At 47.9% G+C, this 22,424-nt stretch overlaps 1 protein-coding gene and 1 long non-coding RNA gene across 3 annotated transcripts in view; one reads left to right on the top strand and one right to left on the bottom strand.

The window, feature by feature from the left end:
- The window catches only part of LOC128114615 (uncharacterized), a 29,173-nt gene extending 18,552 nt beyond the window's left edge, over positions 1 to 10,621 (bottom strand). The window contains exon 1 of one of the 2 annotated variants that reach the window (XR_008219832.1): positions 10,051 to 10,621. This is a non-coding gene — a long non-coding RNA (uncharacterized LOC128114615). Of the gene's footprint in view, positions 1 to 8,878; positions 9,906 to 10,050 lie in introns of those variants that run through there. The other variant, XR_008219833.1, reaches the window with a different exon arrangement.
- Positions 10,622 to 10,672: 51 nt separating this feature from the next.
- Positions 10,673 to 22,424, top strand: part of Ccdc6 (coiled-coil domain containing 6) — a 98,912-nt gene continuing 87,160 nt past the window's right edge. The window contains exon 1 of the mRNA XM_052744754.1: positions 10,673 to 11,020. Within this exon, the coding sequence (XP_052600714.1) occupies positions 10,739 to 11,020 (282 nt within the window). The 5' untranslated portion in view covers positions 10,673 to 10,738. The remainder of the gene's footprint in view (positions 11,021 to 22,424) is intronic.

Below are 22,424 nucleotides of genomic sequence, written 5' to 3'. Positions count from 1 at the left end.
TAATGTGTGCTACCCATATACTCATGGGTATGAGGCCATCCACTGGACCATGGCCAACTTAACCTGGTAGTCATTTTATGTATTAGATACTTTTTGTTGTTGTTGTTGCTATGACCAATGGACCTGACAAGAAGCAAATGAAATGATAAGATACATTACACATATACATGAAATTCTCAAGAATAAAAAAAAAAAACGATTTGAAACCAAACAACAAAAGAAACAACTTGCGTGAGGGTTTATTTTAGCTTTTAGTTTGAAGAGACAAAGACTATTATGTCAAGGGCAGCATGACAGAGTGTGATGTGGCTGGTGACATTGTGTCCACAGCCTAGAGGCAGAGAGAGAGAGGGTAATGACAGGGCTTGGATTGTTTCTCCTTTTGATTTAGATTAGAATTCCATTCCCTGGAATGGAGCCACGCACACTCAGGGGACATCGTCTCACCTCAGCTAAACATCCTCACAGGCAGACCCCAAGGCTTGTCTCACAGGAGATTCTAGATCCAGTCAAGTAGCTAATGAAGATTAATCTTCACAGAAGGAAGACCAAGAATGACAAACCTGGGTGAGGTGGTCTATGAGGCTTTATGCACTGGGCTTAGTTCATTACACGCAAACATGCATTTGAGAAACAACCTCAGAAGTATTCCTTCTTGCCTGTGGAGCCTTGAACAAATCCATTGGCTTTATACCTTATCTTTCTCTCTCAATTTCTGAAAAATACAAGTCTACTTTCTATGTGTATGGATCTCCAAAACTTGGCAGTTCACATACATGAAATCCTTTTTTCTAAAAGCTGTATTTGAATTTATGTGTACGTGTGCTGCTTACATATATGTGTGTGCAATGAATGTGTGCAGTACTAGAAGAAACCAGAAGATGTCAGGTGTCAGATGCCCTGGGACTAGAGATACAGATGGTTGTGAATCTCCCAGAGAGGATGATAGGAACTGAACCCAGGTCCTCTGCAAGAGCAGTAAGTGGTCTTAACTTATTGCTGGGCCATCTCTTTAGCTGCTAAAGTGAAACCAGGTGAGGGATGTCATTCATTCTTAGTTTCTTTTACTTAGCATAGCATTTTCAAGGCTTGTGTGCTCTGTGGTATGAATCATTCTTTCTTCTAGTGGTTAAATAATATCCATTTATGGATCTCCCTCATTTTGTTTAGCCATTCATCAGCTTACTAGCATTGGGGTTATTTTTAACTTTCGGGCAGTTCTGAATAACAAGGTTATGATCATTTGTGTGTAAGTTTTTGAACGGACAGCTTCATTTCTCTTGGATGTGTACTAGGAACAGGATGGATGAGTAATAAAATTCTCTTGTTGAACATTCAAAATCTTGAGAAATTGCCAACTTGTTTTCCAAAATGGCTGCCAGCTTCATAACCCAGCCAGCAATGAAGATTATAAAAGATTTTTTTCACTTCCTCCACAATAGCTTATAATGTCTGTGTTTGTTTTCAGTTATCTGAAGGACTAGCTCATGGTTTTCATTTGTATTTCCCTAAAAGCAACAGGTATACAGTATTTTCATTTGCCATTGGAAATGTGAAGCCAGGTGTGGACACACCTTTTGTCCCAGCACCTCAGGAGGCAGAGGCAGGTGGATCTCTGTGAATTCAAGGTCAGCATGGTCTACACAGTGAGTTCCAGGACAACCAGGGTTACACAGAGAAACCCTAGCTCAAAAATTGAAAAAGAAAAAATATTTTGTATGTTTTCCTTGGAAAATGTATATTCAAAATCATTTTGTCAAGTTTTTCTCATTTGTAATTAGATTGGATCATTTCCTTTTTATTGATGAGTAATGGGCTCTTTGTATATTTAGGATACAACCATTATCAGACGTGTGACTTGCAAATATTTTCTTTCATTATTTAGGGTTCTCATACAGAGGTTTTCCTGGTGGTAGTCTTTGTATCACAACTTACATTTTTTTTTTATGAATTCTAGTTTTTCTGTTCGTTTCTCTGCCCACTTGTACTACTTTTTAAATTATATTTTGTCTAAAACAATCTATGATTAAATTCACAAAGGCTTTTTCCTAGGAATATATAGTTTTATGCCTTTTACTGTCATCTATCATCTATTGGAGCTAATTTTCCCATGTCACTCAATAGATGGGTCCAACGCCATGACTCTGCACTTTACCACTGAGCTACACTCCCAGTCTAACCCAGAGGTTAGTCTGCGTTACGTCCACAACCTACATTGCTCAAACACACATGTAGCCCATCATAAGGAACACGGCTGTAACCCCACATCTGGAGACGGGGTGCATCTGCCCAGCTGGTGGCAGACTCCACAGACCCTTATCCTCTGCACTTGGCATTTGACCATCTTTTTGTCTTAACTGGCACATTCAGTTACTGCTGGACACTTCCTAATAGGTCTGTATAACTCACTATAAATATATATGTGGTTTCTATTCATTCCCGTTTCTCTGCTCCTCATCCCCCCTTTTTGATCTGGATAACTTTTCATTACTTGAGCAAGTATTGGCTATTCTGTTTTATTCTGCTTGACTGGTCTGGAAGGCAAACATTGCACTTAGGTTTCATTAGTGTCTTATTTTAAATTTTTTTTAAATTTTATTTATTTATATTTTATGTATGAGTGCTCTGCATGTATATCTGTGTGCTGGAAGAGGGCATCAGATTTTATTATAGATGATTGTGAGCCACCATGTGGTTGCTGGGAATTGAACTCAGGATCTCTGGAAGAACAGCCAGCGTTCTTAACCACTGAGCCATCTCTCCAGCCCTCTTATTTTAATCTATCTGGGCACACACCTAGTGGTACACACCTTTAACCCCAGCACTCGGGAGACAGAGGCAGGTGGATCTCTGTGAGTTCCAAGGACAGCCAAGGCTACACAGAGAAACCTTGTCTTGAAAAACCAAAATGAAACATTAATATAAACTATTCAACAAAATAGTGATAATAGTGAATACTTTCTACTACTTTATTATTTTCAAAATGTCTTCTGCTGTGACCTGCAAGGCTTTGAGACTGACCTGACTGGGGTGACAGGGATGAATATATGACAGATCCATGGTTAGCAAAGCTGGGCTCAGGTGGGCCTTGTGCTCTGATGGAGACACAGCAGCAGCAGCTAGGAAGCTCAGAGAATTTCTTCCATACAGCTAGAGGAGGAGGTTGGGTTAGCAAACCTTGGTAGAGGTTCCCTGTAGGGGAGCAGTCTCAGGCAGCAGTCACGAGGAGGCAGCTATGGTTGATGGCTTCAGCACACAGTCAACATCTGGACTTGGACCAGGACAAGGTATTGCCATTCCCATCAGTCTGAGGCACTGGGGTTCTTGACATGGCCATGTTCAGGTCAACAATACATGTTCACTCAGGATATCATCTGCTCGCCAGTCTTCAGACTCCTCAATTCAGCTTTTCCTCAATCCTCTTATTTAAAACTCCCCCAAACAGGTGGTTATTATTGAGATTTAAATTGCCCCTATCTCTCATCATTGGCTGATATTTCTGTAGGCAATGGTTGTCTTCTTGGTCTGGTGTTGGATAACATTGTTTTTATTTATCTATAACTGTTCTTTACAATTTCATGCTGGGTCGTGACTTCCTGAATATGAATATTGTTATTATTATTTTTTTAATTCTGAAAAGTCCTCAGCCATTTCCACTTTAAATGTCGCCCCTTTGCATTTCCTTTGTTCTCCAGTGCCCTACTAGATGAACAGTGGGCCTGTCCCTTAAACAGATCTCATCTGTTCTTATGTTCGTTTCTTTGTTTTTAATCTCTGGACCTCTCTGTGCAGCATTCTAAGGTTCTTAGTCCTTTTTCCTCTTTGCTAATTCATCTCCTGAGAATATAAATTCAAATTTTAAATTAAAATACCCGGATGAGGGTTGGAGAGATGGCTCAGTAGTTAAGTGTGCTGGCTGCTCTTCCAGAGGACCCGGGTTCAATTTCCAGCACCCCTACGGCAGCTCACAACCATCTGTAACACTAGTTCCAAGGGATCTGATGCCCTCTTCTGGCCTTGACAGGCACTGCACACACAAGGTGCACAGACTTAACACAGAGACTAAACACCCACGTGCATTAAAAACGAGTTCGAGGCCAGCCTGATCTACAGAGCGAGATCCAGGAAAGGCGCAAAGCTACACAGAGAATCCCTGTCTCAAAAAAACCAAAAACAAAAACACAAAAAACGAGCAAACAAATGAAACTGAAGGAGTGTTCAGGTGTCTGCAGCAGCTAGGCCAATACATTCCCATCTGGAACAAGACGACCAACTCTAGCAGAAAAAAACTGCCTGGATACATCCATTCCGTGTTGGCGGTTAGAACAAAGCACAGGACGATGCCCAGCCACACAAGACAGAGTAACCCTCTTGACTAAAGTGACTGATTTGTGCTCCTTTGTCAACTATTTGGCAGATGATACCTTGGAGACACTCACTTCCTTAGTCAAAACTTCTCAGGACATTAAATTACCAAGTGCAAAAATCCCCAAGTATCTTGTCCCACAGTTCCTCTAGTGTGTATGGTCGTAGCTACAAAGAACTAAATAAACCTAACTTTGGTTTTTTTAAAAAACTTCAGGGGCAGCCGGGCGGTGGTGGCACACGCCTTTAATCCCAGCACTCGGGAGGCAGAGCCAGGCGGATCTCTGTGAGTTCAAGGCCAGCCTGGGCTATCGAACAAGATCCAGGACAGGCACCAAAACTACACAGAGAAACCCTGTCTCGAAAAACCAAAAACTTCGGGTGCATTCCTGGTCTTTGTGCAATGACTTAAGGTTGATTGACTGAGTGACAGAATCTTGCTGTGCAGTCCAGGAACTCGTGACAAACTGAACTTTAGCGGGTTTGTTTCCAATTCTATTTGGCTCAGCTGTAATTCTGTCTGTTTCTATGTTTAACGATCTTCCCTTTCATGCTTCCCATTGCATTGTTTATAGCTGTGATTATTTTAAACAATTTTATCCAACTCAATTCTTTCTGATATTCTTATTGACGGAAGCTGTACATAACATCCCGCTCTTCTTTGCCCGAGGATGTTTGTTCAGAGTGGATTATAAGTCTGTATTATGTAGGTTTCACTGTAATTGCATCCTCATTGTGAAACTGGGTCCTGTGTTTTCAAGGTATCCCAAGGATATTAGCAAGCCAGTGCCAACTTTTTTTTTTTTTTTTTGGAGACAGGGTTACTCTATGTAGCTTTGAAGCCTGTCCTGGAACTTGCTCCGTGGACCATGCTGGCCTCGAACTCACAGAGATCCGCCTGCCTCTGCCTTCCAAGTGCTGGGATTAAAGGTGTGCGCCACCACCGCCCAGAGCCAACTATTTTTTTAAATTAATTGATTTTTATTGTCATATTGTACACAGGGTGTGATTCACCCTTTTGAAGTACACTTGAGGAGACCGGAGACCTGTGGCATCATCTATCATCTGAAGGTCCCTAGGCCACCTTTCAGGAAGGCAAGCTGTTTTGGAGACTGTAGTGTGTGTGGACTCTCATCCTTCATGAATCTTCGTCCACAGAGAAATGTCTCCAAAGATATTAAAACACCAAACTCGGTGGGTCACAGGTCCCACACTGCTGCCGCCTCAGGTTCAGACCCCACGCTTACCACCCTCTTTCGGCCTTGTCTCCCTCCTGTTTGTATTCATATATTTTGCTGAAATATAACATTTATGCAGAAACATACACCATCCTAGGTACACGTCTAAACACCACTTGGTGACTGAAGACACGTAGCACCCAGATAAAGAAGAGTAACACTGCCAGGACTTTCCAGACACTTCTCTCTCTCATACAGAATCATTAGTCTCACCCCTGACAGCACAAGTTAACTCAATGGCTTTGTGTTTATGCTCTTCTGCTTACCAAAAAGGATTTAAAGAGAATTTTCTGGATACCAGTTCTAGCCAGTCCCCTGCAGGACAAGTTTCCAGGAGTGGAAGCTGACAGTCTCCACACACAGTCATGGGTTTAATATATTTAACTGTTCATAAGTGCAACTAGACAGCAGATTCTGAGTCTGGCTTCTTTTGTTTATTATTTACTTATTTACTTAGTTGTTTTGGAGACAGGGTCTCGCTATACAGCCCTGGATATCCTAGAACTCACTGTATAGACTAGGTCGGCCTTGAACTCACAGAAACCAGCCGACCTCTGCCTCCCGAGGGCCCAGCTTCCTTCCTTTCTTTTGAGCTCTGCCGTATGGTGAATAGGATTTAAAGAATTTTTTTTTTTTTCCTGGCTAGCAATTTTAAATGGCCTACTTCAGGACAGCTTTCACATGACCAGGCTGTCACATCTCCAGACATATTTTATATTTCAATAGTTTTTGCAGATCTGCCTACTTGATTCTCCTTAATCTGTAACTTACATCTAAAACACACCAACACAAAAGAGGAGTGGAGAGAGAGGCGTATCACCAACTCATCTTCTAGTCACGACCTCCTGCCTGGATGGGATGCCGCACGGTCAACGTCAACAACATTAAAAGCAAAGCTAGCGAAAAGGTGAGCTGAAGAGGCTGAGTGACTGGAGATATGGGTAGGAGGAGAAGAGGATGTGCTGGCTCGGGGACAGACTCTCAGGGGAGATGACACTTATACAAAATGTGGACAAAGGGGTCCTGGTGGCTCTGCAGTATGCCGTCAATGTGTTGTCGATTTAAAAGCATCCCAACGGGGCTGCCTTATTCTACTCCCGCTCTAGACTTAATATACTAGTATGCCTTCCGGGTGATATTTGCAGAGGAAGAGATCTTTAGCAGTGTTTGTCTGACTCTGGTTAATGCCCACAGAAGAGACAACCATGAAGAGAAGATTTTGCTAACTTTCATGCACTTCCGGCCTATGCATTCCATAAATACTATCGGCCTTAAACCCCTTTTAGGTTCTGGAGCCTCAGGTCACACTTTGAACAATTTAAACGACAGGAGACTGCCTGTCTGGCCACTTGCGCAGACGGGAGATTTACACAGCAAAGACATTGGCAGAATTATTTCTTAAGTACACCAGTGTTGTTCTTTTCCTAAATAGTTGTTACAGGGGTCATCTGGCCCACTGGGCAGACTTAGGCTTTTCCTGATAAGACCACTGGGGATTTAATGGCAGACCAGGCTTAATGGTGGCTGTGACCCTGTGCTGACCCCCTTGAGCTGACCCTTAGAGGAACGTTCTTTGATATGGGGATGGGTGTAATGGCTGGTAAGTCAGGGCTGTCTCCTTTTGTTATAGGAGTGGAGCCTAATTGGAGGTCAATCCTGGTGAACAAACATTCACATCCTAGCCCCCTAAATTTCTCTTATCTTTAACAGGTCTGGTGGGTGCCTTTTAGAGGCAGCGCTCCTTTGGCTGAATTCCACTTGTGTGACTTAATGCCTCCTAAGCAAATCCAGTAGTTAGTCCTTTATAGCACCAATTCTAGAGTTTCTTCTTTATCACTATCAAAGCAGCTGTTTCTGTGGTGGGCGTGGGGGTGGTGGGAGGTGATCCTGGCAATGTCTGTTTTTGGTTGGCCCACTCCGGGCATCTAGCAGGCAGGGCAGAGGTATATGTATGGATAAACAAAACGGACACCTTAAAATGCACACTAGCGCTCACTCCAGCAAAAACTATCTAGGCCCAAGAGTTGACACGGCCAATGTTCAGATCCCCCTGCAAGGCCCAGGGGTCAGACAGGTTCCAAACAGTGTCGACTACCTTTCTGAAATGGATGGTCCCACAGGAGCATTTTCTACCTCTAGCCAGCCCACATTTGGGCCACTCTAAGTCTGTTTAAAACTCTAGCAGGTCCCGAATCCGCTAAATCATTGAGAGTTTGAGTGATGTCACATGGATCTGATATTGACAGAACCAGTGATGCCTGGTGACATATAAATGGTCACTACAACCAAGTGACAAAAATTTCCTATGATTTATGCCACTATTTTGATGTCAGCATTGAGAAGATTAAGGTTTTAAGGGTACCCAGCAAATCAAAATGGAAAAAAAATGCTATTTGAGAAACAAAGATTTCCATGCCCACCCCCCCCCACCCCTTCAACTGCAAAGTACTCTTTTCCTTCGTCCGCATATCTCGAGACTTATGCTCAGGGTGAAGCGGATGTCACTATTTCTGCTATGGAGGTAGTAATTTACACTGGCCTCTTCTTCCTCCAGGGAACTCAGGCTACCGTTACCCTCTGATTCATTTCCACTGGAGAGCTGAGTTTTATAATGATCCGATCTATTTTGTAGCTGGTGTTTCCATTGTAATGCTATTAACGAACCAGTGTCGTGACAAATCGCCTGTTTATGAGGAGAATCACTTCTACAAGAAGTAGAAAATTAGACATGCTTCTGTTCTGCAGTAACAATAAAAACCTGGACGGGGGTGGGGAAAAAAAAATCTTCCAAATTATTCCCATCTGTAGCAGCAGAGAAGCTTTAGAAGATGGACTTTCTTCTAACATCTTCTAAAACCGATTAGTAACTACAAATACCACGTAAAAAAAAAAATGCAGTTCCCCCAGATCCTAATGAAGACCAAGACATGTTCAAGCTTATACTGACATGGGCCCTTTAAGAAAAGCCAGGCACTTCTAACTCCACCCCTCTGCCGACTGGAAGCCTGCAGGTCGCTTTCCTAAGGCTGTTAGTTTTAGTGATAAACACCAGAGAGCTCATTTGCCCCCCTACTGTGCCTGGAAGGAATGTTCCCGGGGCTGTAAGCCCTCTCGATGTGGCAGTCTGGAGGTGGGGAGGGAAAAGAACAATAGAAAAGTTGTGAAGTATGGAAGCCACGCCCACCCCAGACTACTAGCCCTGCATTGAATAAAGCGGAAAGAATGCAGTTAAATCCCAGTCCCAGGCAGTGTTCCCCTTACCCCGTCCATCTCACCCTGAGTCGGCTTTCCAGAAGCTTCCTGGAACCGAAGGAGCCGAGTGTCTCCTGTCCCAGACCCAACATGGCAAAGTCCAAGAGCCGAGTTAAACTTAGGCGACAGCAGAGGGAGATTTAGGTGGGCTGTACATTTCTGTAGGGCAAAGCCAAAGGCTTCTTCCCAAGCCCTCGATGTTTAACTGTTATTGTTAAATTCTGCTTCACCGACGGTGTTTTCTGAAGCCCGCCAGCACTAAATTCAAGAATGTCCAGGAGAAGTTTGCTGGGGACTCACTGCACATTGGCATTTCTGAGTTGACCAGAAGCAGCCATCTTGGTAAAGATGAGGTCAAGGCTCCACCGTTGGCAGGTTGAGTTTATTCCGAGGTGAGGCCAGATCAAGTGTAGGTTTAATGGGCACGGGGGAGGGGGGCTGGGAACCAGGAAAGCGATTCCCTAAGTCATACTAAGTGCTTTAAGAAACTCTTGGAGCAGCTGACAGCTAGAAAATACCTTTTACCCCCCATCCCCTTTTAGCATTTTGTTTCCATGAGTTTGTTCTTCCGTTGGCTAAACTTGAATAATAAAACCCGTCTGGTCAGTTTCACTTTCCAATTTTTTTTTTTTTTTTTACCCATAAGTGAAAGCTGTTCTGTATCAGGGGGGTGAGGTGTTTAGACCCTTTTCACCTGCTAGACCCGTTTCCTGCAAGCCCTTCTAGGAGGGAAGGGGCCTAACAGTCTATGAGCTTGAGTTTCTGATTGTCTGAGGCTGGCTCTCTATGGTAGTTAATTACGGTTTTATTTTTACCTCCTGGAGCTTTGTAGGAGTTGGTGAGCGGTAATAATGGTTATACAGTTCCCCTCACTTAATCGTGGCTATTTGTTTAGCATTGTGCCTGCAGTTACTTGGGAAAATTGGCACTCGAAGTTGTGTTTCAACCCTTCTGAAAAAATACTCCCCTTCCTTGACTAGACACATCTTGGTGGCTTAATCCTATTTCGTGACCTGTGCACAGAGTGTTTGCAAGATGCAAAGGGACAGGGCCGGGGCGGGGGGGGGGGGGGCGGGCTGCGCCTGGTTTAAACAACTGGACGAAAGGGGCTGCAAAATTCTTTCCCAAGCAAAGCTAACCTGTGGCTCAAGTCGTGCTCTCCCCCCCCCACCGCCCCCCTGTTGCCCCGTCTCACCCGGGGCCCACGGCAGGGGAACTTTCTGTTCCTAGCTCCCAGTGAGCCTCTGCCTGAAGCAGCCAGAGAGATCCACGCGCGCCAGCGCCGACGGGAAGGTGCCAGGCTACAGCTTGGCGGGGGTGGGAGGGTGGGGTGGACTGAAGAGCCCGGCTGCCCCTCCCACGTGTCCCGGCACCTGCAAGGGCTTGGCGCGGCGTGGAGTCCGCCTTTCTCCGGAAGAGGCGGCGCGCGGCCGTGGGTTGGGGCCTGGGACGCAGGGGGGGGGGCCGGGGCGGGAGCACGTGCGCGGGAAGGCGGCGCGGGCCGGAGCGTGCGTGCGTGTGTGTGTGTGTGCGTGCGTGTGTGTGCAGCTGGTCGCCCATCGCGGGGTTGGGGCTTGCGGGGCCCGTTCCCCGAGCGGAGCGCGCCAGGTCCCGGCGCTGCAGTACTGCCCGAGTCCGGGCGGGGTCTCTGTTCCCTGGCGGAGCAGCTCGCGCGGCCGCGGGAAGCGCCCTCTCTTTCTCCGCCGCCGCCGCCGCGCGTCTGCGCCCTGCCGCCCGCGCCGCGCTCTGAGCTCCCCGCTCCCCGCCGCGCGCCCGGCCCCGCGCCCCACTCGCCGCGCGCCCGCCCGCCTGCCTGCCCTGCCCGCCCGCCCGCCCGCTCCTCCGCGCCCCGCTCCCGGCCCCGCGCCTATACTCGCCCCGCCATGGCGGACAGTGCGAGCGAGAGCGATACAGACGCGGCGGGCGGCGGCCCGGCAGCCATGCAGTCGTCCTGCTCGGCGACCTCGGGCGGCAGCGGCGGGGGCGGCGGCGGGAAGTCGGGGGGCATTGTCATCTCGCCGTTCCGCCTGGAGGAGCTCACCAACCGCCTGGCCTCGCTGCAGCAGGAGAACAAGGTGCTGAAGATCGAGCTGGAGACCTACAAACTCAAGTGCAAGGCGCTGCAGGAGGAGAACCGCGACCTGCGCAAAGCCAGCGTGACCATCGTGAGTGGCACCCCCGCGGACCCGGGGGGCGACCCGGAGCGCGCGCCCCCGCGAGGGGCTGCCGGCCTGCGGGCGCAGGGAGCCGGCCTCGGGGTCCACGCGCGCCCTCCCTCCCTTGGGGTGTTGGAGGTGCCTTAGGGAGACCCCCCACGTCTCCTCTTCGCCCCGGGTGGAGGCCCCTCCGAGGCTGGGCTGGAGGCTGGCGGCGTGGCTTGGGGGGCGGGGTGGGACTTTCTCAGTCCTCCGGCGCCTGAAGGCACCGAATCGGGGGACCCCCTCCCCCCCGAGCCCTCATGAGTGGACGAAGCTGGGGTCTGTTTGAGGGTTAGTGGGGGAGGCGGGGTGTGCCGCTGGATTGGGCACCCAGTTGGCAGGAGGACGGCGCTTTGCTGGATCGCCGGCCCAGGGGGAGGGAGAGAGTGGCCCGGAATCCGGGAAGTGGAGTTTTCTGGCCAGGATGGAGAGGGAAGGGCGGGCACTGGGGCTACCACAGTACCTCGTTCGGAATCCCTGTCCTTTTGGACTGAGAGGGTGGGCGGGTACTGAGTTAGGGGGGAGTGTAGCGTCTGGCACTGGCTGGGACAGGGTTGGGGCTGAAACCAGGATGGAGGGTGGCCGCTGGGACTGCCTGGCTGAGCGAGAATGTACGTGCATCTCCTTCATTGGTGGTGGAGTGCTTAGGAGTACTTGCCTGTGTGAGTCTAGGTACTTGATGGGAACACAGGCCATCTGTTCTGTTTCTACCTGGCCCCTCGAGGCTCCCTGGAAAGAGGGTAAGATTAGTCTGAGATCAGCCTCCTGGTCTAGCCGAGTGGAAAGGCCCCCGTAGCGGTGATGAGACGAAACGTAACTAGGAAAAAGTACGCCTTGTGCTCTCACCTCCCATCCTTGCCAACTCCACATCATTAACATGCAGAATCCCCCACAGACAACCCTATTCAGATCAAAACAGTTTCCCAGCCAGCGGCACGGAAGAAAATGTCAAGAAATCAAGGAGGATAAATTGCCAGAGATGCTTGCCCACAGCTGATTAGACGAAACCTTCCAAGGGAGAAAAGAAATTTGGTGATGGGTCAAGGATCACATCCTGGAGACGAAAACGGGACAAATTTAAGCCGCCCTCGTGCCAAGAAAAAGTGAAGTGTGTGTGTTTCCCTGTGCCTGGCTTTTCTACATGGCCTTTCCTGGTTTGTGTGGATAGCAGATTTCTACCAGGGAGGCAGTGTGATTTGCAACCTAAAAAAGCAGTTGATTTTGTAGGAAGGCATCGTTCTTGCTGTCATCCAGCCCCGGTCAGTGGAACTGGACCCACAAGCATGCATGCGTCTCCTGGCTACAAGTTGTTGGATCGGCCTTTTGATGGGAAAGGAAAGCGATTTGTGGAGGTGGCCGGTTGCAAGCCTCCAGTCTTCCTTGCCTAAGAGAGAGAGGACGTGGCAGAGTTGGAGCCGAGAGGACATCGGTGGAGGTTGTTTATTTAAGATCTGATCTCAATGAAAACTATTGAAAATGAGTTGTGAAGGAGAACATTAGCCTCTTGCAGACCAATGCAGAGCCGTGGAAGGAAAACTTACAGGAAACCCTGCAGTGAGCAGCAGGTTAGACTGCTGTTTTTCTAGAGGCAGGGGACATGGGGAAAGGGTTATCTGTTTGACCTGTTGACCCATAAGTAGGTCTGTCACTTGTACACAGACACAGTGGCCTTGCAGGGACAAACATGGTCAGGACAAACATGCTTGTTTCTGGCGTGCAAGACCAGAAGCCTCCTGAATACTTGGGAACAGGGGTTAAGGGAGCAGCTTTGTTTCTTAGCACTCAGTCTCAACGACTGCTAACAGGCAGGTCAGATCCCTTGTGTCAGTGTTTTGTAGTCCTATCCAGTAAGGGTCTTAATTGTTCACGCTGACAGGTTGCAGAGTGTGGGGCAGGTCTCAGGTTTTGTTTTTTTTTTTTTTAATCCCTAATGTATTCAGGGAGATAAAAGTGCATGTGGTCCACCTGGGTCCCTCATTCTTGGCAGGTGTTAGGAGCTAATTGTCGAAGGCAGCAGAGAGATTGCTGAGGTTTTTGGGTGAAGACTGGGGGTAGGGTAAGGTCTGACCTTTCCATCTGTTTATGGATGCGGAGGAGAATGCCACCTGTAGGGTTTCTGCCAGCGTCAAGCTGTGTGCAGTTCCTGACAGACCCTGACTGGAAAGGCTATGACAAGGCCAGAGGATTTAATGGAGGCCGCTGCTCTTTTCCACAGTTTTAGTTAATTTGACAGGAAGATCAGTAACATCATCCTCTTTCTTGCTTTCCTGGCTCTTATTAGTTCTTCTAATTATATCACTAACTTTCGTGTTGATGAACGCTACAGGTGATGAAGGCTTTCAGGAAGGCATATTGAAAAGAGAGAGAGAGAGACACCCACGTAAAAAGTAGGTTTTATTTTTTAGAGTAGATTTAGGTTTTAGGTAAAAGTCAAGAAAGCAGTTTCTCCCACCTACTTGCTCCGTCCTCGGTAGGCACAGTCTCCTCCACCACCAGCCCCAAGAGCATCAGGGTGGTGGTGCATTTGTTAGAGTTGAGAGTCCCATGGTCACCCATGTGTGTTATATCAGGGCTCATTGTTGGAGTGGCATGTTCTATGGGCTTGGCCACATCTGTAGGGACATGGCCCACCGGAAGAGCATCAGGAAGAAGAATTCTTCCGTCATAGGAATTCTCTGTCCTTTTTTCTTCCTTTAAGATGCGGAAACTGCTGAGCCTTTGCTCTAGTTTTGCCTTTTCCCAGGATGCTCTGTGTTGGGAGTGGAAACAGGTTGGGTTCTGTCACTTGGTAGAATGAACTGAAGGATCCTCCATGGTCTTTCATTTGTGTGTGTGTGTGTGTGTGTGTGTGGAGGCCTAATACAAGAATCTCCCTTGATTCATCCCTCCCATATATGGTAAGGCACGGTCTTTCTCATTGAACCCACAGCCTGCAGATTAGGTTAGTCTAACTAGCCAGCTCGCTCAGTGGCCCCTCTGTCTCCACCTCCTGAGGGCTAAGATTATAGGCTGGTACTGGGCCCATCCAGCATTCATGGCTTTTATACTTGGGTTAAGAGAATCGGAACCCAGTCCTCATGACTGTACAGCAGGTGCCCTCTTCCTTGCCCCTTTACAGTATTTATTTTTGTGGCTTGTTTCCTTTTAGTGCTTGGAGGTAGCCATTTCTCTCTGTCGACTGGAGGACATCTTAGTTGCTTGCAGGTTCTGGCGGTTGTGAGCCAGTCTGTCTTAAACATTCACATCCATTTGTCTAGACAAAAGGCTTCAGCCTATTTGGGTGAGTACTCAGGATTAGGGTCGCTGGGTTATGTGGTCATTACGTGTTTACTTTTGTAAGAAATTGCCCAACTGTGTTCCAAAGTGCCTGGAAGTGTTTTCATCCCTACCAGTGTTAGGTGAAGTCTGGGATGCTCTTCCCCTCCTCACTGAATGCCATCCTGAGTTCTGTCTTTCTCACAGGCTCGGAGCTGGACCTCTCTTTCCACAGTCAGGTTCAAGGCAGATAGAAACTCTAGCCATTGAGATCTCCTGCCTCTTCTGGTGTAGGCAGCTCATTCCACCATGATTGCCATTTCAAGGAAGGTAGATCCTTTGGTCTGTTTCCTCAGCATCTGTGTAGCAAGAGGTGGCCATTGCCTGTGGGGAGAATGACCTGCTACAGGCCTCTTCTCTCGGACTGTACATCATATGGGGGGAGGAGTCAGAGGGAGTCCCCAGTGTAATTTATCTGGAGCTTAGAGGGGGCTGGAGTGTTCTGAGTGATTATCCAATTTTACCCGTTAAATCAGAAGTGGAGCCAGGCTACTGATTATAGATGACGATTTCTTTTTTTAGGAGTGGGAAAATAAACACAAACCCAATGCTTAGTCACCCCCTTGCACGGTGTTTATGTGCTAGTCCAGATCAGGCTGGCAAATCCTGGGAGAACGTGGTCTCTGATTGTCTTGACTCAGAGCCTGAGGGTGGTCGGCTCTCTGCAGGTGTGGAAGTGCAATCACGGGCAGTCCCTGTCGGATTGCAGAGTTCTCAGCCAGCTGCTGGTGTAACAGGTGTGAGCAGTGGTCAGCTGCCTGCTCCAGGTGTGTGTCTTTTCTAGATAGGCTCAGATGTTCAGTATGTTTAGTTTGGAAATAAAGGCCCGCAATAAATCACTAGGATTTAAGTGTCTTTTCTGACTATAAAACAAATCCCTTCTTTATAGAAGTTTGGGTCAGTACAGAAATAAAAAGTTGTTTGTTTTTTTTTTTTTTTAACAGATTTTGTTTTACGTGTTTGCCTGTATGTAAGTATATGCACCACATGCGTGCAGTGCCCTCAGCAGCCAGAAGAGAGTGTTGGATCCCTTGGAACTGGAATTGAGAGATGGATGGGAGCTGCCATGTGGGTGCTGGGAACTGAATTAAGGTCCTCTAGAAGAGCAGCCAGTGCTCTTAACCTTGGAGCCATCTCTCAAGTCCAATACAAGAACATTTGGAAGTGATAGCGTAAAACAATGGCTGAATGCCATGTTTAGAAACCCCGACGGTCTGTCCGGCAACCATGGTGTCCTTACCCAGTGAAGGACACCCTATATATAGTTCATAGCGGGCATTTGGGATTATTTACTGTGGAGCCTTACTCAGGTGGCAAGTTTCCATTTTTAAGGCTTAATTTTGGCAAGCCAATCAGTTTTGCCCCTGGAAAAGGGTGGAATGTCTTTCCCCCCCTTCTTCCTAGAAAAACAAAACATATTTTAGGTTCTTAAGGAGACACCCACTTAAGGCACAGCTTTTAGGGAGATGGGAGCTCAATGTTGGGTCTCTCTGTACACGGCTCTTAAAGAGACTGTCCTTGCATATCCTGCATTGGAAGTTCGTTTTACATCTCTGTGTGAGTACCTTCTGGGTATCTCAGACAGAGCATCCCAAACCTGAAGGAGGTCACTGTATTCTCTTGTAGTCCTCTTGTTATCTGTGTGCTAGAAATGGGGACTAGGTAGAGAATCCACAGTGTCAGGTTCACGGGGACTGCCGTTCAGGACTAGAGAAACCAGAAACCCGTCTTAAGCAAGCAGCAAAGCGGCTTAAACTTTTCATTTGTGCTGTCTCTGTCCAGGTCGGCTTTCTGTTGGTTTCTTAGGCTGCGTGACTGACCCTTCTTGCTTCTCAACCACGCTGTTCTCATCTGCTGGCCTGGGTGCCTTTTCTGAGCGCACACAGGCCTGAACCGAGTTCTCCAACCCCCCTCTGATTATCCCCCAGCCCCTTTTTGCCCTTCTCTACTCCACCCTTGCTTCTTCCGTGGGAATTCTAGTAGCCTATGCTGTCTCCACACCCGGTGTACCCCGACAGTGATGCTTTGTGAGCCATAATTGGGTAGTCTCATCTTCTTCAGGAGAGGTGGGTCTTCCTATAGGGTCAGACTTTTCCTTCTTTGTCTATGTTTCTCAGCATCTGGCATCCGGGAGACACACAGGGTTGGTGATTTGATGGGTTTTTTTTTTTTTGGAGGGGGGCGGGTTTCTCTGTTTATATTGGTTTTCTGGGGTGAGGGTTTTGTCACCTGCATTTCATGTTCATAGACCACTCTTACCATCCCAGCAAACCCCATCTTCGTGGTTTGCTTAATAGAATAGGTGGATGAGTGGATACACTGTATATTGTGGGGGCTCACTGAGCCAGTGTGCCCGCTAAGCCCTGGCCCCTACCTTGTAGGCTACCTTGTAGCACATACCTGGATGTTGCTGCTACATTTCATTCGCAAGGGGACAAAGTGTCTTCCCATTGAATTGCTGAGGAAGGCCTGGGACAGAAGCAGGCCTCTTGGAAGTGCTCATGTTCACATTTGCTGCTTTGGTGGTATCGATGGTGGCAATATTCCAGATGGTTCCTATGGCTGCTTTTATATAAAAATCACCTCCACTGCCTCTGGGAAACGCCCATCGTCATCATAGGGAGATTGTGCAGATACAGGAGACCTGGGTCTTGGATTGAGGATGGGTGTGAGAACAGGATCAGGAGGCTGGAGTCCAGAGCTGTCCGTTGTCAGTGATACTCTGAGTGGAGGTGGGGAGTCCATGCACTCTGTGGGTGCGTTCTTCACGCTTTGCTCCCTGAAGTCATGCCTTGCGGATGCAACTTACACCTAGCCATGCTAATGCATGTGTTTAAAATGCAGCCAGGCTGAGTGAGGAGGAGTAAGCCCTGTTTCTTGTCCTTCTGCGTAATTTTTTCCTCCATGGGGAGGCATTGCATTTTCTCTTCAATCACAGCGCCAGTTGCTTTTAGGTATATTGAATTATTGTCAAAGCTAGCAGAGTAAATGCTCACAGGTTTTAGTGTGTTCCTGACAGGAAGGGATGCTCTAGAAAACACTTGGAATGGTCAGAATCTTGGAATGGAAGCTTACAGACTTGTCTTGTCTTCCACAGATTATCGTGTGTGTGTGTGTGTGTGTGTGTGTACGCACATGTGTAAACACATTTATATTTTTACAGTTGTCCGGTGCAGTGTGAAGCTTATCCCCCACACCCATGTCAGTGAGTTGCAAATGCCACTTTCACTCTCTGAGGGATAAGACTAATGAAGAATCAGGGCACAGGTACCACAGTGTGACTGACGTTATTTAGAATCAATGCTCCTTTTGGGTCTCTAGATCCAGGGTGGAGTGCATTTTATATAAAATTGGTTTAATTAGTGTCTGTTCACTGTACAGGTTGGTGGTTTTCCTAAGGACATTTCCATTCCCGTATGTCCTATGATTAGACCGTGCTCACCCTTCTGTGTGAAGTGTGTTTCAGTGATCCAAAGTCAGGATGCTGCTTTGTTTGAGGGCAGGAAATTAATCCACGATCCCTCTACCCTGTACCTTTATTTCCCCAAAGGCACAAGAGGACAAGTAGTAAGTATAGCTTTAAAGCGACAGGAGCCCCTCCCCAGTGACTGTACCTGACCCTCCTGTGTGCCGGGAACTGAAAAACCTCCAGAGGGAATTCGGGGGCTCCTCCCATGCTCACCCAGGACCACAGCTGACTTGACTTTATCCCTCTTGGCCCTGGCTGGGCGCTGCAGGCCGTGGAGTGCAGAGGGAAGTGTGGCTTTACCTCCAGCCTGGAGGGCCTGATCCTCAGTACCCCCCATGCATGGAAGGAAGGAAGTCAGTACATACTCCTTCAGGGCTTCTGAACCAGGGCATGTCTTCATTCAGCTTTCTAAGATGAAGTTTCTCTATCTTGATAAGTATCTGTAAGGAAAGTGTGGTGTCCGAGCTCCTCCTGGCTTCGTTTGCTCGTGGTTGATGATCTTGTAAAGGGGAGAGATGTCGAGAGCTGGTGCTCGGTTTAGGTGGCTCAGAGCCTTCTGTTTATTTTTCATTTTCATTTTTATTTGGTGATGATGGAAAAGAAATGTCACTGATGTTTAAGTTTTGTGATTTGTATCTGGCCGCATAAGCAGACAATCCTCAGTGGTTCTCTCCTGCCCTTCCTTTCACGGAATGCTGTTGGAGGGACCAGACCAGCAAAAGTTTTTAACCCCAAACTGTGGGAAAACAAAAGACAACTCAAGATAAAGTTAATTAGCGAGAGGATTTTCTGGGCAGGTTTGAATCCCAGCCAGTTAAAAGCCCAGGGCTGATGGATGGGGCTAATCTTCCACACATCTGTTTCAGATCAATCCAGCCCCCAAGGAGGCCAGGTGTGCCTCCAGCATGATCTGCTTAATACCCACCGGGGCATCTCAGGGCACTGGGGAAATCAAATGAGGCCATGCTCAATGGGGAATGGAGGTGGGGTGTCCTCACAGACATAGGTCATCCTTCAGAAGGGCTTTCCAAAGAAGGGAAGAGGAAATGAAAGCAAGAAGACTGGATTATGGGCGTGCTTCAGCTTAGAAACCTAGTTGCCTGTGTGGGATATTCCATGTGCTGTTCGCGTGGAATCTTCTACGGCATAGGCCTTGAAAGATGAAATGAGAGGGGGCTAAAAGATGGGTGTTCGGTGTAGAAGTCATTCCTCAGCCTACAAGACTATTATGTTTGTTCAGTTGTCCGTAAACACCAAAAAAAAAATAAATAAATAACTTGTATTCTGCAGAGAGTCGTTTTGTGCAGAAGGGGGCTCGTCACTCGATGGATGTACCTTCATCCATTCAGAGCCCACACACCACCTGCCTCCAGAGGGTCGAGGCCATGAGATTGAATACAAACGACTGTCTAGGAGCTTTGAGGGTCTTTGTTACCAGAGAGCTCATAAAGCAGATAGGTGGCCCCATTCCGCCCAGGGACCACTGAGAAGGCATGTGTCTTCTGGAAAGAACGTGAACTCCTCCTATGCACCTCTTTGAACCTTGCACACCAGGAGTTCGTCACGGGAAACTGTGTCAGGCACCCGGAGGGGAGGCCAGGAACTTTCTCTTACGTGGTAAATTCTCAGTGTGCACTCTGCTGATGTCAGTCACCAGGTTGCAGTGTAAGATTCAGGGCCTCAAGGGCATTCAGAGTATTGTGTAGTGTCACTGCTAATTCCCAACCAGAACTCCGCACTCCTTGGTGGCCCCACTTTTCCTCCCTGGTGCTGATCTCGTTTAATAATCATTATATTGATTTATTCACGTTATTCATCTGTGGTGTGCCCGGTGAAAACCATGGCCTTCAGCATACCAGGCAAGGACTCGCCCGTTGAGTGACATACTCGGCTCCATATTTATCTATTTACTCGTGTGTGTGTGTGTGTGTGTGTGTGTGTGTGTGTGTGTGTGTGTGTGTGTGTGTGTGTTCCTGTGTAGGAACGTGGGGGAGGGGGGTGGAGGCAGGCAGAGGTGGACATTGGGTGTCTTCCTGTGTTGCTCTCTACTTTTTTGAGACAGGGTGCTGGCGAGTTTTATGTCAGCTTGACCCAAGCCAGAGTCATTTGTGAAGAGGGAACCTCAGTTGAGACGATGCCCCGACCCGACTGGCCTGTGGGCAAGCCTGTGTGGTGTATTTTCTTGACTGATATGGGAGGGCAGAGCTCACTGTGAACAGTACCACCCCTGGGCAAGTGGTCCTGGGTGCTCTAGGAAAGCAGACTGAGCAAGCCATGAAGAGCAAGCCAGTGAGCAGCATTCCGCATGGCCACTGCATCAGCTCCTGCCTCCAGAGTCCTCCCTTGCATTCCTTCCCGACTTCCCTGGATGTTGGACTACAAGCTATAAGATGAAATAAACTCTTTCCTTTCCACGATGCTTATGGTCTCGGTGTTTTATCACAGCAGTAGAAACCCTACCTAAGACACTAGATCTCTAAACTTAGGTCTTTATGCCTGAGGCCAAGGTCTTCACCCTACTGGCCCCCTCTGTTCAGGTTTTTTTTTTTTTTTTTTTTAAAGACAAACTCTGATCTACTGAAGCAGTTAGCTGTTTTGTTAATGTCCTGGAAGTGAAGTTGGAGTTGAGGCTTCAGGTGCCGTTGATCTCTTGCTCCAACAGAAGTTTTAGTGCCTGTTTTTCTGCCCTGCGTCTGGTTTTTCTTGACTGTGAAGCCGTCCCGCACAGTGCCCTGGCCCTGCGCTCAACACTGATGCCCTAATTTGTATGGGCACCTCGAGAGAGAAGGGTCTTGGTTGCCACATCACAGATCATTTGCCTTTTTGTTTTTGTTTTTTTAAATGTAAATTCGTTAATATTAAAATGAAAAGCATTGCATTGCCTGAGCCGAATTTTGAGTCAACTATTGAAGGGTGAAGGAACAAAGAAATAAACCTAAGAGAATTCTTGCCAACATTTTCCCACTTCCAAGTCTTTTTTTTTTTTTTTTTAAATGCATGTGGGTGTTTGACTGCCTGTATGTATGTGTATTGTGTGTGTGTAGTCCTCACAGAGGTCAGAATAGGGTTTGTATTCCCTGGAGCTGGAGTTACGGTTGGTTGTGAGCTGCCACATGGATGTTGGGAACTGAACCAGGGCCTGTGGAAGAGCAGCCAGTGCTCTTAACCACTGAGCCACCTCTCCGCCCGCTTCCAAGTCTTCTGTCACTGTGATGGGAGAGATACTCGGGAGGAGTTGTGCATGCATCTTCTCATTTACATTTCACATTTACTCTGTGTGTGTGTGTGTGTGTGTGTGTGTGTGTGTGTGTGTGTGTGTGTGTGTGTTTCATGATGGGCATGTAGAGGTCAGAGGACAGCTTGAGGGAGTCTGTTCTCTTCTCCTACCATGTGGGGCCCAGGGATGGAACTTAGGTCGGCAGGCTTGGCAGTAAGCACCCTTGAACCTGCTCTTGGGTACCACGTCGACTCACCGAATCCTCACTGTGATCCTCTGGATCAGTACTTCTCATCTCCTTTGCTGTGAACCCACAAACAGGTGTGCTGAGGTTTCATTATCTGGTGGGGGGGTGTAATCTGGGCTGAGTGTCTCATGATGTTTCAGGTGAGGCCATTGTTGGAACTTGAGTCTGGCTTCCAACCCAAAGCTCAAGGTAACAGCCAGTGGGAGGGTGGTACGTTTCCTTTAGATGGTTTGGTCTTGATCTGGTTGTCGGCGTTTGCTTTTGGTTTCCATTCACGCACTTCATTCACACACTAAGGTCATCGGGGCCATAGCCCTATCCACAGCAAATTCCCCCGGATGCTGGGCTTCGGGGAGCGTTGCCAGGGCAGCAGACTCTGTCTGGGGAAAGCAGCCACAGCAGAGAGGGTGTCTGTGCTGTCTGGGGCTTGTTCTGCTGCCTTTCTCTCTGGTCCACCGCCCAGCGCTGCATCAGGGCGCACCACGTTTATTCCGCTCCTACACCGTGCCGTTTGTTCCCATCCCAGGCTGGAGCCAGTTTCTGATTCTTTGCTTATGTTATGGTCTCTGCTTAAAAAAATAGCCTGGTTAGCATAGCACAAGGAGCGCCCCCCCCCCCACCTCCAACAAATACATTGAGTACCTGCTGCATGTCAGAAACCATGGCTTTATGTGTCACTGAGGGAGGCGGGCAGTTGGCCTGGCTTAAGATGAGAGTGAGGTCTGCAGTCAGATGGCTTGTTCTAGAACACTGGTTCTCAACCTTCCTAATGCTGCGACCCTTGATTTCATACAGTGCCTCATGTTGTGGGGACCCCCAACCATAAAATTATTTCCATTGCTACTTCTTAGCTGTAATGAAGAACCATAATCTGATATGTGACCCAGAGGGGTGGTCATGACCCACAGGTCGAGAACCCCTGTTCTAGAAGGAGGCCAGTTTTTAGCCGAGGCATGAAGGAGAAACTGGATTTAACCTAGAGGAAGAGGGATCGATCTCACGCTCAGACAAAACCCAGATGTCTAGGGATGAATGGATCTTGGGAGGAGAGTGGGGAGCCTGTGGGCACATCTGGGTTGGGCTCTGCCCCGGCTCTTGAGGAGAGGTGGAGAGGGAGATGTCA

The sequence above is a fragment of the Peromyscus californicus genome, unplaced genomic scaffold, assembly GCF_007827085.1.
Source record: "Peromyscus californicus insignis strain IS unplaced genomic scaffold, ASM782708v3 Scaffold_19__1_contigs__length_69161282, whole genome shotgun sequence".
NCBI classification, from domain to species: domain Eukaryota; kingdom Metazoa; phylum Chordata; class Mammalia; order Rodentia; family Cricetidae; genus Peromyscus; species Peromyscus californicus.
The sequence above is the reverse complement of the archived record's forward strand: the minus strand, read 5'-3'. Positions and strand labels throughout refer to the sequence as shown.